The sequence below is a fragment of the Anolis sagrei genome, chromosome 2, assembly GCF_037176765.1.
Source record: "Anolis sagrei isolate rAnoSag1 chromosome 2, rAnoSag1.mat, whole genome shotgun sequence".
Classification (NCBI taxonomy): Eukaryota; Metazoa; Chordata; class Lepidosauria; order Squamata; family Dactyloidae; genus Anolis; species Anolis sagrei.
Genome location: NC_090022.1, coordinates 137,934,416 through 137,947,730, shown reverse-complemented (window position 1 = coordinate 137,947,730; position 13,315 = coordinate 137,934,416). Strand labels below are relative to the sequence as shown.

At 43.2% G+C, this 13,315-nt stretch overlaps 1 protein-coding gene across 2 annotated transcripts in view; it reads left to right on the top strand.

Moving 5' to 3' along the window:
* Positions 1-13,042, top strand: part of WNT10B (Wnt family member 10B) — a 35,317-nt gene extending 22,275 nt beyond the window's left edge. For both annotated transcript variants that reach the window (XM_067463892.1, XM_060764120.2), the window contains exons 4-5: positions 1,106-1,458; positions 9,941-13,042. In XM_067463892.1, the coding sequence (XP_067319993.1) occupies positions 1,106-1,458; positions 9,941-10,399 (812 nt within the window). In that variant the 3' untranslated portion in view covers positions 10,400-13,042. The remainder of the gene's footprint in view (positions 1-1,105; positions 1,459-9,940) is intronic.
* The last annotated feature ends 273 nt before the right edge of the window (positions 13,043-13,315 follow it).

Genomic DNA, 13,315 nt, shown 5'->3' with positions numbered 1-13,315 from the left:
GGCCTCAACATGTTTAATTAATCTTGGCCCATCCTGATGAGAAACCCTTTGTGACAGTCTGAAGATATTCAAGGACTTTGGCACTGGACTCAGGGAAGGGCATGCTTTCGTTACAGTGCAGCTGCAGATGCTCTAACTTGGCATAGTGGCGGTATTACTAAGAGGATGTTCTCAGCTGATCTTCAGCATGGCTCCATATATACAATGACATCACCGCACAAGCAACAGGAGCTGAGCATGGAAGAAGAAAAAAGTCCCTCCACTTTCAGGATGGGATGGTGATGGCTTGTTGTTTGAAACAGCATGTTTGTTCAGAGAAAACTATGCAGACAATATGACAACAATCGGGCAATGAGATTGGAAGAGTTATTCCAATGCTTAAGAAAGGGAAGAAAAGCACCCTGCATAGCTGTTGCTTTTGGTTTGTTCCTCCACATAACAGATGCAGGGGAAAGGGTGAGAGATCAGCAACTCTGTACACAAATCCTTGATTTGGCTTGAGCAAACAATTGGATTATTTTGCTTTCTTTAGTAACCACATGGGGGATATTTCAGCCCTGAACAGGAGTCACAGTACAGAACATGGGAGTGTTACTGGAGAAACTATATATATATGTATATGTATATGTATATATGTATATATTCAATATATCTTATTAATGTTATTTTTAAATCATTTAAAAATAAAAAAACAATGTTTAAAAACACCAGAGATAACCTCCAACCTTCCTACAAGTTATCCTCAAGTATACATACTTGATAATGCAAAACACTTCACAATTTACCTTGTTTTTATTAAAATGCTTAATGTAATGGTCCTGGACTTTATTATTACTTCCTCCTTCCAACTGCAAAGCTAGAGACAATGGCATTACTCTCATCATGCTCCTTCCAGCTCTCCTTTCAGGGATCTCCAAAGATCATAGTGGGTCCCAGGAGGTAGATTTTGTCTATTGGGCTTGTTTCTCCTACATGTTCAGACCTAGACCCAATGTTGGGATACCTGTTCCTTCTTCTTCCTCCTCCTTCTGGGTTTGGTTATTTGAATTGTCTCCAGGTGTACCGTCCAACTCCCTTTTCCCTCCCATGTGCTTTGTCTCCATAGGTTTCCGTGAAAGTGCCTTTGCCTTCTCGTTGCTGGCGGCAGGGGTGACTCATGCGGTGGCCACCGCTTGTAGCCTAGGGGAGCTTCGCGGCTGTGGCTGTGCCAGGCAAAGCACCGAGAACCAGAAGCTGAAGCTCAGCCAACTACAAACTCTCAGCAAGGGCAAGAGCCTGCCCCCTGTGCCGTCCTCCTGGTGGGGGGAACCTGGCCCCCAAGACACCTGGGAGTGGGGGGGCTGCAGCGCAGACTTTGACTACGCCCAGAGATTTGCCCGGCACTTCTTGGACCCTCGGGGGAAACCACGCGATGCTCATGCACGGATGCAACTGCACAGCCACCGCATAGGCAGGAAGGTAGGAGGTTCTCCAGGGCACGGGACAGGATTTGGGCGGTTGGGGGTTGGCAATGCAAGTGATAGTAACCGCCATAATTAAAGGACAGGGCTGGGAGCATCTGGGAGACAGTAGTCAAGATCAAGCATTGCTGTGGACATCCCACTGTGGCCTGTAATACAGACATGGTATGATATCTGGTGTCATATTTCACATCCTCAGAATTTTTATGGTCATACAATGGATTACAAGGCTTTAGCTCTTATGGTTGTAGAGAAAAATGTGAGATGATGTAAAATGACAATGTTAAGCAAGGAAAACTCCTGTCCAATACTTTATGTGAGTATTCCTAAATGATATTTTAGAGTGTTGTGGTGGAAGAGTAGGTAGAAGGTGGATTGGGATCTACAGCAGAACCTTTGGTTGATTCCCTCAGTTCAGTGAGTAGCTGGCAGCGATGAAGTGTGTGAAGAGGAGTCTAGGCGCAACGAATCAGACCGTGTGTGTCTATCTAAGGGCATACACCACAACAATAGATGCCGCAAAAAATCTCTCTTTGTGGTCAATATAGCATCTGTAAGGAACCATTCAGCGGAGTTGTTTTGAGTGGTCAGAGGGCTGTTAAATCCCATCTCACAGGATGGGATCCCTGACCCTTGGCAGGTTGTTGTGAAGCATTTGCTCAGTTCTTTGCGGACAAAGTTACTCTGATCCGCTCCAATCTGGACGTCATGTTAATGGCAGTCTCTGAGGATGTAACATGAGTACCTGCTTGTCTGGTTTTGATAGATTAATATCAATTAATGCAGCTCAAGGATGTGGACAAGATCCTTGGAGAAACAAGGGCAACCACATGCATCCTAGACCCCCAGCCATCCTGGCTGATAAACAAAATCACAAAGGGAGAATATACATTGATCTAGGAAACTATTAATGTTGCCAGAAGCTCATTGGGAATGATAAACTCATTGGGAATGATAAACAAGAAGGCCTAGGGTAGCACAGCTGGTTATACTGCTGCACAGTTGAACTTGCTCACTGAAAGGTTGGAGGTTCAAATCCAGGAGCAGGGTGAGCTCCCACTGTTAGCCCCAGTTTCTGCAAACCTAGCAGTTCAAAAACATGCAAATGTGAGTAGATCAATAGGTATCACTTCTGCGGGAAGGTAACAGCACTCCATGCAGTCTTACTGACCACATGACCTTGGAAATGTCTATGGACAATGCCAGCTCTTTGGCTTAGAAATGGAGATGAACACCATCCACCAGTCTAGACTTAACATCAAGGGGAAACCTTTACTTTTTTTTAAACAAGAAAGCACATGTTGTGCCTGGGATTTTTTAAATGAAAAGAACTTGCTAAAGGCAAAATTTTGGATTTTTGCATTTTCTTGAATTTAGATAGTGTTGGTATAGTCCCAGTGGATAGGAATGGGTGGAAATCTAGCCTCTTGCCTGCTCTCAACTGGTGGGTTCATGCATCCATTCTGGTATTACCATTTGAACCTTAAAGGAACTGTCCAAGGTGCTGACCAGCCCTGTCTTTACGGCAGGGGTTCTCAAACATTTGCAGTCAGTTTCTCATGGAGCCCCAAGAAATGTTTATGTATATATATCAGGCATGGGCAAATATTTTGATGCATTGTGTTTTAAAATTTGACAGATGGATCGGGCCAGTGGCAGATGGATGGAAAGTGTTTGTGTGAACAAATTGGGGGGGAAATGAATAAATTCCTATGCATATTGCACATCTTTCATTTGTAGTGCAAGTAAGAAAGAAAGGACAATACAATATTTAAAATGAACATTTTTAACTAACATAAACCTAACAGTATTTCAGTGGAAGTCCCCAGGGGTCATCTGGTCCAGACCCCTTTTGCCATGAAGGAAAATTACAATCAAAGCACCCCCAGCAGATAGTCACCCAGCCTTTGTAATAATAATAATAATAATAATAATAATAATAATAATAGGAGCAACCCAGGGAGCATCCAGTCCAACTTCCTTCTGCCATGCAGGAAAAGCACAATCAAAGCCACCCCCTAAGCAGTAGGAGGGAAAGCAAGGTTTTGGAAGCAAGCAAGGCAAAAGGGAAAGGATCTGGGTGGCAAGGGAGGTGAGGAAAAAAGGCTTTTTGGGGGGGGGGGGGAGCAAGTGAGATGGGGAGGGGGAGGAGCAGGAAAGAGGAGGAAAAGCTTGGAAGGGGAGGAGGGGGAGGGAAGCGTGGAGCCCCCCAGTATGCTTCACAGAGCCCCAAGGGCTCCAGGGAGTACCCCTTGAGAATCACTGCTTTAAGGGATCACTGTTGTGTGCCTTCAAGTCATTCCTGCCTTATGAGGTCCCTAAAACGAATCTATTGCTGGGCTTTCTTGGAAAAAATATCTAGAGAGGGTTTGACCTTGTCTCCCTCTGAGGCTGAGAGAATGTCACTTGTTCAAGTCCACTCAGTGGGTTTCAACAGATTCAGAGTCATAGTCCAAGACTCAAAGCACTTTATTGTGCTGGCTCTTCTTTAAGAGGCCTGCAATATAGGCTTGCAATGTCAGACCTAACTTAGGCTGAGCAAAATGCAAAGAAATTTAGATGGGGGGGGGGGGGGTAGTCCCTGAGATTCCAGCCGAGCCTTGAGATACTTTAGTTTCTTCCATTTGGACTAAAACCTGGAGTGTTCCTCTTTCTACTCAGATTATTTGGTAGGTATTTCTGCCTATCTTTCAGACAAGGGGGTTCCATTATTTGCAAGGTCTTTTGTCTGCAAAGAATTGGCAGAGTGCATGTCTTTAGGAAATGCTTTAGGTGTGCCTCCTTCCAATCAGGAAACCAACTTAGAAGGGCAGCCAAGGTAGAAATGGAAGAAATGTGCACATGTGCAGTCCCTCATGCTTACGTACCACAAATGAAAGCCCTTTTGCATGTAGGAATACAGCAAGCCTTGGGTTCTAGTTCAACTATATGGCATAGGAATCAGAAATATGGGGAACCAGCCTACAAACTGATTGTGCCCTTAATACCCCTAAAACCAGAAACCCAGTTGTCTTTGTTCATATTTAAATCCAAGTTCAGTTAGAAGAATTTGTCTTCCCCTTTTCTCCAAAATTCGTTCTTGATTTTCTGCAAATTCTTCATAGACACTAGAGGGCTGTACTGTTCCCAGTTTTAGCACAGACGTAAAGACTGAAGTGAGCCACAGCGCGAGCTTCAAATGCGAGTAATATCTTGAACGTCATCACCAGTGATGGCTCATTCTGGGTGTAGGCATCCCGCTATTCCAAGGGTGGGGAATATTTGGCCCTCCAAACAGCTTTAGACTATGTTCCCATCATCTTTTATCATTGGCTGGGCTGGCTGGAAGCCCAAAATATCTGGAAAGCCAGAAGTTCTCCACCCCTGTTCTTTTCCTTCCTTATGGACAAAAGTCATAGGTGGTTGGCAATAACTGTGAGAACAGCAGCAAGTTCAATTCAATAATGGAAGTGTCAGTAAGGACTGGGGCTCTGCAGACCTTGGGAACATGAGTTTATGTTGGCATGAACCAATAACCAGCCATTATAGCATGGTATCAGCATTGCATGTAAACAGATTCCTTCTGGTACAAGAAGACTGAACTCCCCTTTTCCATAGCTAGCGGAATGTGCCATTTGCTGCAGACCTCAGATAGACAATCTTTTAAAGAAGTCAATTTTTTTAGTTACTTACTTACTTAGAAACACTGTGTTTAGGCTAACCAAAAAGGCACAATATTATTTATGCAAGTTTTCAAAGAACACACAGGTCTTTGCTGAAGAAACACAAAAAAGCTGCAGGATATACAGGGGAGAAAAGTTATGATGTTGAAGTCACACAGTCTGCAGGTTAAATAGAAGGGAACTGAAGATTAGCTATGTGGGTTGAATGGAAAGTAATGCCTCCACCTTCGTTACTTGGGTTTGGGTGAGAATATTTTAATAAATCAAATGCAGAAATAATCCTTAGAATGTACTTTTTAACTACCACCACTCACTTTTCCAAATAATCACCAGACAATTGGATACATTTTTGTCAACAATGAACAAGTTTTCTGAAGCCGTCACAGAAGACGTTGACACTCTGTTTCTGCAACCAGCATCTCACAGTTCTCTCAACGTCTTCATCAGAAGCATAATGATGTCCCCGCAGATCTTCTTTCATTATTGGGAAGAGATGGAAGTCAGACAGTGCTAAATCTGGACTGTATGGAGGATGTCATATGGTGGTGAGATCCGTTCTCTGAAGTTTCAAGTCTGTGCGCTTTCATTTCAGGTGTCAGCATCCTGGGTAGCCATCGTGCACAGATCTTCCAATAGCCAAGCAAAGCAATAATGTGACCCACACGTTCTTGTGAAATGCTGATTATGCTTGAAATTTCTCTCTGAGTGATACGACAATTGTCCTGAATCAATCTGTCAACCTTTTGCTTGTGAAACGTCCAACTCTTTGTCACGCAAGTCAGATGTTCCCACCTCAATATCTTTAAACTTTCTTGCCCAACGATGCAAAGTACTCACATCAACGCAATCACCATAAACAGCTTGCATTCTTTGATGAATCTCCTTTGGGGTGACACCTTCTGCTGTCAAGAATTCAATGACTGTACGTTGCTTAAGTCACATTGACCGACCGTCTGTGCAGGGTTCCATACTTTGCGCTTTAACAACACAACAGTTCAATGCTAAGGTTTCCCACCAAAATGGAACTGTAGAGGAGAGTCTACTGAACAAGCCAGTACCTGCCGCATACCAGTACTGCCATCTGTTGAGGAGTTATGAAGGTGGAGGCATTACTTTTCATTCAACCCTTGTAAATACAGCTATTGTGAGCCACACTCTAAATGGCCCTGAACTGCCAAAAACAAAGCCAGTCAAAGAAAGGGAAAAAATGGGTTGCTGTGAGTTTTCTGGGCTGTATGGCCATGTTCCAGAAGCTTTCTCTCCTAACGTTTTGCCCACATCTATGGCAGGCATCCTCAGAGATTGTGAGTTCCTCACAACCTCTGAAGATGCCTGTCATAGATGTGAGCAAAACATCAAGAGAGGTTGCTTCCGGAACATGACTATACAGCCCAGAAAACTCACAGCAACCCAATGATTCCGTCCATGAACGCATTCGACAATACAGGGCAGGGCAATAATTATTTTTCATGAAAACACTCTTGGTCTAAATCAGGAAAGGGCAACTGTACAGGACTGGAAGGCCAATTTTTCATCCCCATGACCATTGTGCCTCTATGCTGTTTTGGTGGCTGTTGTCATCAAAAAGATTTGAGGGGTTCGGAATGATCTGGGAGACTGGAGTAGCTTCAGAGATTGCAAATATACAGTTCAGGGGCTGCACATGCCTCGCAGGATGGATTTTCTTCATTCCCATTCTAAACCAGTTCCTTTCAGATAATTTGTTCCCCATGGTTCAGGCTTGGAGGGCAGCATGCATGTTGTATTTTCCCTTATTATATGGGATGTCCTTTACTTCGTGGTTGGGAAACGTGTTCAGTGTAATGCTGGCAGAGATTCCTTATTATAAAAGGAGAATTGGAAGGTCTTCCTTTCATATTATAGGCTGAACAAGATGCAATTTTAAAAAAATACAGTAGAAACCCCCATGTTGTTTTTTGTGGTGTGGATTCTTCATGAAGGCAAACATGTGCATTATGCAGTTCATGAATGTGAACAATATTTATTTACCATAGTTGTATCCTGCCTTTCTCAACCCCGAAGGAGACTCAAGGTGGACTTACAAAGACAGCAATTTGATGCCATGTGTATACAAACATCAATGAATAAACAAAAAATCTACATATATGCCACGGCATACAAGAAATGAGGAGGAAGAAGTAGAAAAGAAGCAGGAAAGAAAGCAGAGTGAAGTCTTCAGATGGGAGTTTTTCCTTTCTCGCACATCTTTCTGGGCTTGCTTATGCTCTTATCTGAAAGAAGCCGCTGCCAAATGTAAACCCCCAGAGCAATGATCTATTTACATTGGTGATGGAGCTACAAATTGTATCTGATAACATCTCTAGGAAAACAAAACAATTTTCACCGTAATAGAATTTGCTGAATAACATATTACAAAAAAAGGAAGCCCTGTTTTTTTTATCAGCCAAATCTATCTCCCAGTGGGTTTATTATTGTATGAAAATGAGATATACTACTAGCAGAGCCCGCTCCTTTTATGCAGATCAAGGCTTGCTTGCAGTTCCTTTGCTGGTGACTCCAGATTTTCAAGCTTATACTGACCTTCCCACTTCTCTCCAGTCAGAAAAGGGAAAGATGTGCATACAGCCTTCAAACGTGTAAACACTTTTCATGCCCCCCCCCCCCCCACACACACACAACTTCCTAGAACAGTGCTCAGAAATTTACAGTTAGAACTGTAAATCCCAACTTTGCTTAAACAGCAAGGCCAGGACCAGTGGATTTTCCAGCCACAGAAGCGGAGGGCTTTGAAATTTGTAATACTAAATGCCCATAACCTAACTTTTTTTCAAGTAGTGGAAATAGCTATGTTCCAAATCCAAGTGTTAATTTCCAGCCAGAGTAAAAGTGTTATATGAGTAGAACTTGCATGTGTTGCATTACCAAATTTCTACCTATCTTCAGTGAGTCTACTATAGTTGAGACTAACAATTGGTTTTAGACCTATACTTGATGCAAATAGGAACAGCATGGGAATAATGCAGCTCTCCAGATTTTGTTGGACTGTCACTCCCAGCACTCTTCACCATTGGATACCTTGGCTTTGTGGCTGAGAGCTGAAATCGCAACACAGTAATTCAGTTTTACTAGCAAACAGGGTGTTAAACCAACCCCTTATAAAAGATACAGAGACTTGTATACATTGTAATAATGAAATGTGTGGGGACACAGCACATCTCATCAAAACCTTTAATTTATATATATTTAAAATATATCATTTGTAAGATAACATACATTTTCAAGATATTTTGTCATTTCTCGTTATGTTGGCATGACATACCGACACACTGCTGCTGACACACTAACATGCTGCAACACAGAGTTTTGAAAGCTCTGGAATAATACATGAGTAGTTATAGCAAAGCAATGTAAACAATAAAGACACTACGGACCAAATCCAATTTAATTGTTTGTTGTTTCTGCCCACTTCCCCCTGATGTAGAGCCCTGGGAATTTTCCTTTTCCTCTGCATACTGCTATGGTTTTTTTCAAATATAGAATCTTAGTCTGTTTAGAAAACAATGACAGCTCCCATGGTAGTTTTGTGATTATATAAGAGCAGTAAAATCACCTCTACATTTCTGAATTATCGGTCCATTACTGCATTTTATAGCTTGTATTCACATCAAGGGACTCCAGGGTGGTATACATTCGGGCTGGGGATTGTGGGTCCATCCAGATGTCATTGGATGGCAGCTCTTAATAGAACAGCTAATGGCAAGGGATCATGGGAGTTGCAGTCCAGCAATGTTCTAAGGACCACATGTAGCCCATCTCTGGAGTACAAGATTCTCCCCCTCATAAAATCCTTTCTGATAGGCTAGGGAGAGAAAAAATGATTAGTCTAAAGTTATCTAGTAATCTTTCACAGTAGTGTCTTCTCTGTCTTTGTCTGACACAAGATATTTGCTGTAATTTGAGGTTTTGTACGGCAAAAACAAGTCAATTGTGAGTCTGAGCCCACTCACAACTCTTAGACATTGCCCTCTCCCTTTCCTAATTATCCCACGTACAAAAGCCTAATGATAGTTAATGCAACAATAGAAATCTGTGCTTTCAGGAGTCAGAATCGGCATGGTTTAATTATGTGGGGCATCTACTGCATGTAGCCTTTTGGGAGGTTGGCAGTGCAAGCCCTCCAGGCCCTACCAATTCCAAAGTCTGTCACACCACCCTAAAAAAAGTTTAATAATATCATGTTATTCAGCTGAGACATCATAAATTTTAGAGTGGCTAAATATTATATTCTAGGAGGCCCCCTTCACACACACAAAATAAAGAAAGTATTCCCTGCTAAGTTGCAAGAACAACCAGGATTGATGTTAATTTACTTCCAATTGCCTGATATGGCTAATGTAGTGAAACGGTGGATCCTTTCAGAGTAACAAATCACCAAGTCTCTTAAAAACTGGCTGATGGGGGAAACTTGTGTACGGAGTATTGGAGAGGATACTTCACTCCAAAATCCTAAGGGAAGGTACCATCCCATGTAATCTGTGAGCTGTTTAAGTGGTTTGTTTGTTTCAAAGGCCACAAGTTCTCCTTGGAAAGAGGACAAAGTTGTAAACATACATTGTCAAAGATATGCTAACTTAGAACTTGCTTGGGGTTGTGGGAGTATGGATTCAATTCCATACTTATAGAAATTCTCAATAGCTGACACATGCTTCACCTGATTAGAGTTGCTGCTTTTTAAGCATCTTCAACAAGGGGACAAAATAGAAAAAGGCAGTTCCCTGCAGCAAAAGGTAACCAAATGTTTTCTGGCTGCTAAATCTGTCTTTCCTTCTTTGGCAGGTTGTGTCAGATCTGAGACAGCGAAGGTGTAAATGCCATGGTCCCTCAGGGAGCTGCCACTTCCAGACGTGCTGGTTGGCACCTCCTGACTTCCAGCATGTGGGTTCTGACCTAAGGGAACGAATGGACCAAGCCATATTCTTGCGGCCTCACAACGGCAACTCTGGAGCTTTCCGGCCACGACTCCACAGTTCCCGCCTGGCCAAGCACCTCATTTTTTATGAAGCCTCACCTGATTTCTGTGACCCTGACCAGAGTCTCAGTTCATCAGGCACTCGTGGCCGTTTGTGCATCAAGGGAAGCATGAGGTCAGATGGCTGTGGCAGCCTATGCTGTGGCCGTGGGCACAATGTGCTGCAGGAGATGCGAGCCCAGCGTTGCCACTGCCGCTTCCACTGGTGCTGTCATGTACAATGTGAGGAGTGTCCTGCCACAGAATGGATCAGTATCTGCAAGTGAATGGTGGGAAGGCCCCAGTGGCTGTGCTGCTACATGGGATATGGAGTCCCACAAAGGGTCAAGTTCCTGGCAGGATGAACATCAAATACACAGTTGCCAGAGTCAGTCTGCATATGCAAACATGGAGCTTTTGGCAGAGTCACCCCTCAGAAAGCAAGATTCCATAGAGACTGATACTGTGTTTTCTGTATCTCTCCTATAAGTCGTTGAAGATGCAGGGTATCTTAGCCTCTCTTGAGTCCAGAATGAAAGTCTGCCTGCAAACCAATGTCCCTTAGAGATGGGAATTCTCCATTCTGCATGGAAGATTCTATAAAAGCTTGCCGCTGTTCTGTTTTTCTATGGTGGTGCATTTTGTCTGGCTTTTTGGCAGCAAAAGACCATCCAAAAATTATGGGGAAGGTAGTGGTAAAGTGCAGGACATGGAAGTCCCATTGCTTTCCTTCTTAAATATCTGTTGCTGACTGGACCAGCAGAAAAGTTTAAATGAGTGGCAAAAATCCTAGGCTGGATTTCTCCAGGACTCAGGCAAGTGTGGGAGACTATGGACTTGTTAAAGCCAAATGATTGGTCCCAGGGACACAATAAAGCCAATGAAGAAGGATGCCCAACATGAAACCTTTAGCCAGACAGCGTGTGAGCATGTGTGCATGTGTATCGATTAGGCAGAAGAAAAACACACTCTTCTTTGCAAATATTGCAGTTGCATACCCTCTAACTGCCTTGATTTGGCAAGGACAGTCCTGATTAACCATCTGTCAGCACATTTTTCCAATGGCTTTTAAAATGTCCCAGTTTCTCTCCTCTCCCACTCCCCCCCCCCCAAGTTATATCAATTGCCTCAACATTCATTTATAATGCTAAAGCAGTTTGCTCTGATTAAGTAGAAGGTAGAGGAGCCCCCGATGGCGCAGTGAGTTAAACCACTGAGCTGCTGAACTTGCTGACCAAAAGATTGGCAGTTAGAATCTGGGGAGTGCGGTGACCTCCTGCTGTTAGCCCCAGCTTCTGCCAACCTAGCAGTTTGAAAACATGCAAATGTGATTAGTTCAATAGGTACCACTCCGGTGGGAAGGTAACAGTGCTCCATAAAGTCATGCTGGCCACATGACCTTCGAAGTGTCTACGGACAACATTGACTCCTTGGCTTAGAAATGGAGATGAGCACCAACCCCCAGAGTTAGACACGACTAAACTTAATGTCAGGGGAAATCTTTACATTTATTATAATAGTCATGCCGGCCACATGACCTTGGGGGTGTCTACAGACAATTCCAGCTCTTTGGCTTAGAAATGGAGATGAGCATCACCCCTCAGAGTTGGACACATAATGATACCTCTTCCTTATATCATTAAGGATACCACAACTGAACAGGCACCTGTTTGAGCTGCCTATTGTACAAGAGTGTGGTAGAGGATATTAATGTAATACTAATATCCACTACCACACTCTTCTACAATACATTATAATCAATACCTTCCAAGCTACATACAGGGACACAGGCAAGTTCACCTGTTATCTCATAGATGTTAGAGAGGAAGCAAATTCTCTATGTGAATGAAAACCTAGATATATGTGTGTTTGCTCATGTTCATTCACATGTAAAACAAATTTCAACTGTAGAGTGGGGAGGGACACCAAAGGTGATCTTCACCCGCCCTCAATGTAGGAAATCTACTAGTGAAATAATCCTGATAGATGGTGATGCAATCTTTGATTAAAAATGTGCAGCACCGGCAAGACCACTAGCTGTGTTGGTGCCTTTGTTTTCATTCAGAAGCATGAGAAGAGGTGTGTATCTGCATGAGTGTACACATGATTGCAATATCCTGCTGATATTGCATCAAGATTTGGCTTGACTCAGGTTTCTGGCACTACAATTTCCAGACAGCAAGGCCGCGTATGATGCTGCATGGGAGAAACTGTAGTCTAAGATATAATATGCCCAAGATTAGCAAAAACAAGTATGTGTGGGTGGGTTTGGGAGAGAAATGTTTGCACATACATGCATTCACCTATTTCAGGAGTAACACAAGGACAGTTGTCAAGTTTCTACTATAGATAAATGACACAGAAAAGCTCTATGTATGTGAGATGCCTGATATCCACAGGATCATGTGTATTCCATAGACCAAGGGTATATGTTTCAATTTGGCTACAACTGTGCAACCAGATAGATCATCTCAGGATTTTCCAGCACATGCCTGTGAGTGTTTAGTAAGTGTGGGAAGTGCATGTGATTGTGTGTATGGGATCAGCATGTGTGTGAAAAAAAAATCATGCATCTCAGTGCCAGAACATCTCTTTCCAGCCCAGACCACAGCCTCTTGAAATTCCTGTTGCCTTCTGTCAGGCCCTGGCTCTGATTGCAGGGAAAGGCGCTTGCTGCAGCCAGCTCTATAGGGTGATTTACTATGCGGCCACTGCAAGGTTGCAGTTTGAGTCAGTCCTGGGATGATGTGTCCTTCCAGATGGAACTGATGCTCAGAGGTCCTTCCAATACATCTGAGTGAAAACATGCCCCTTGCACAAGGAGGTCTTTGGCTTAAAATGTGTGTGTGGGAAAGGGGAGCGGGAACACTATCCATTCAAGTGACATTCATTCCACAAGGGGGGAAAAAGACCCCCGACAATAGGACTGTGTGTGCATCGATTTAGCCTTAGTAAGGTTACATGCAAACCTTAGAGTAAGGTTTGCATGTAACCTTACTCTAATGCTGGGAAATGAGATTTTGGGCAAGACTGCTGGAAGACATCATTCCTCCACCCAGTACTCACTACATATTTTGGACTACAACACTTATCAGCTCCAGCCAATATAGCAATTGTCAGTGACGCTAGCAGTTGTGGTTTTCATACTGTGACTGTAGAGCCACTTCCTGAAAGTTTGTTTGCACTTAAATTATTATTGCCAC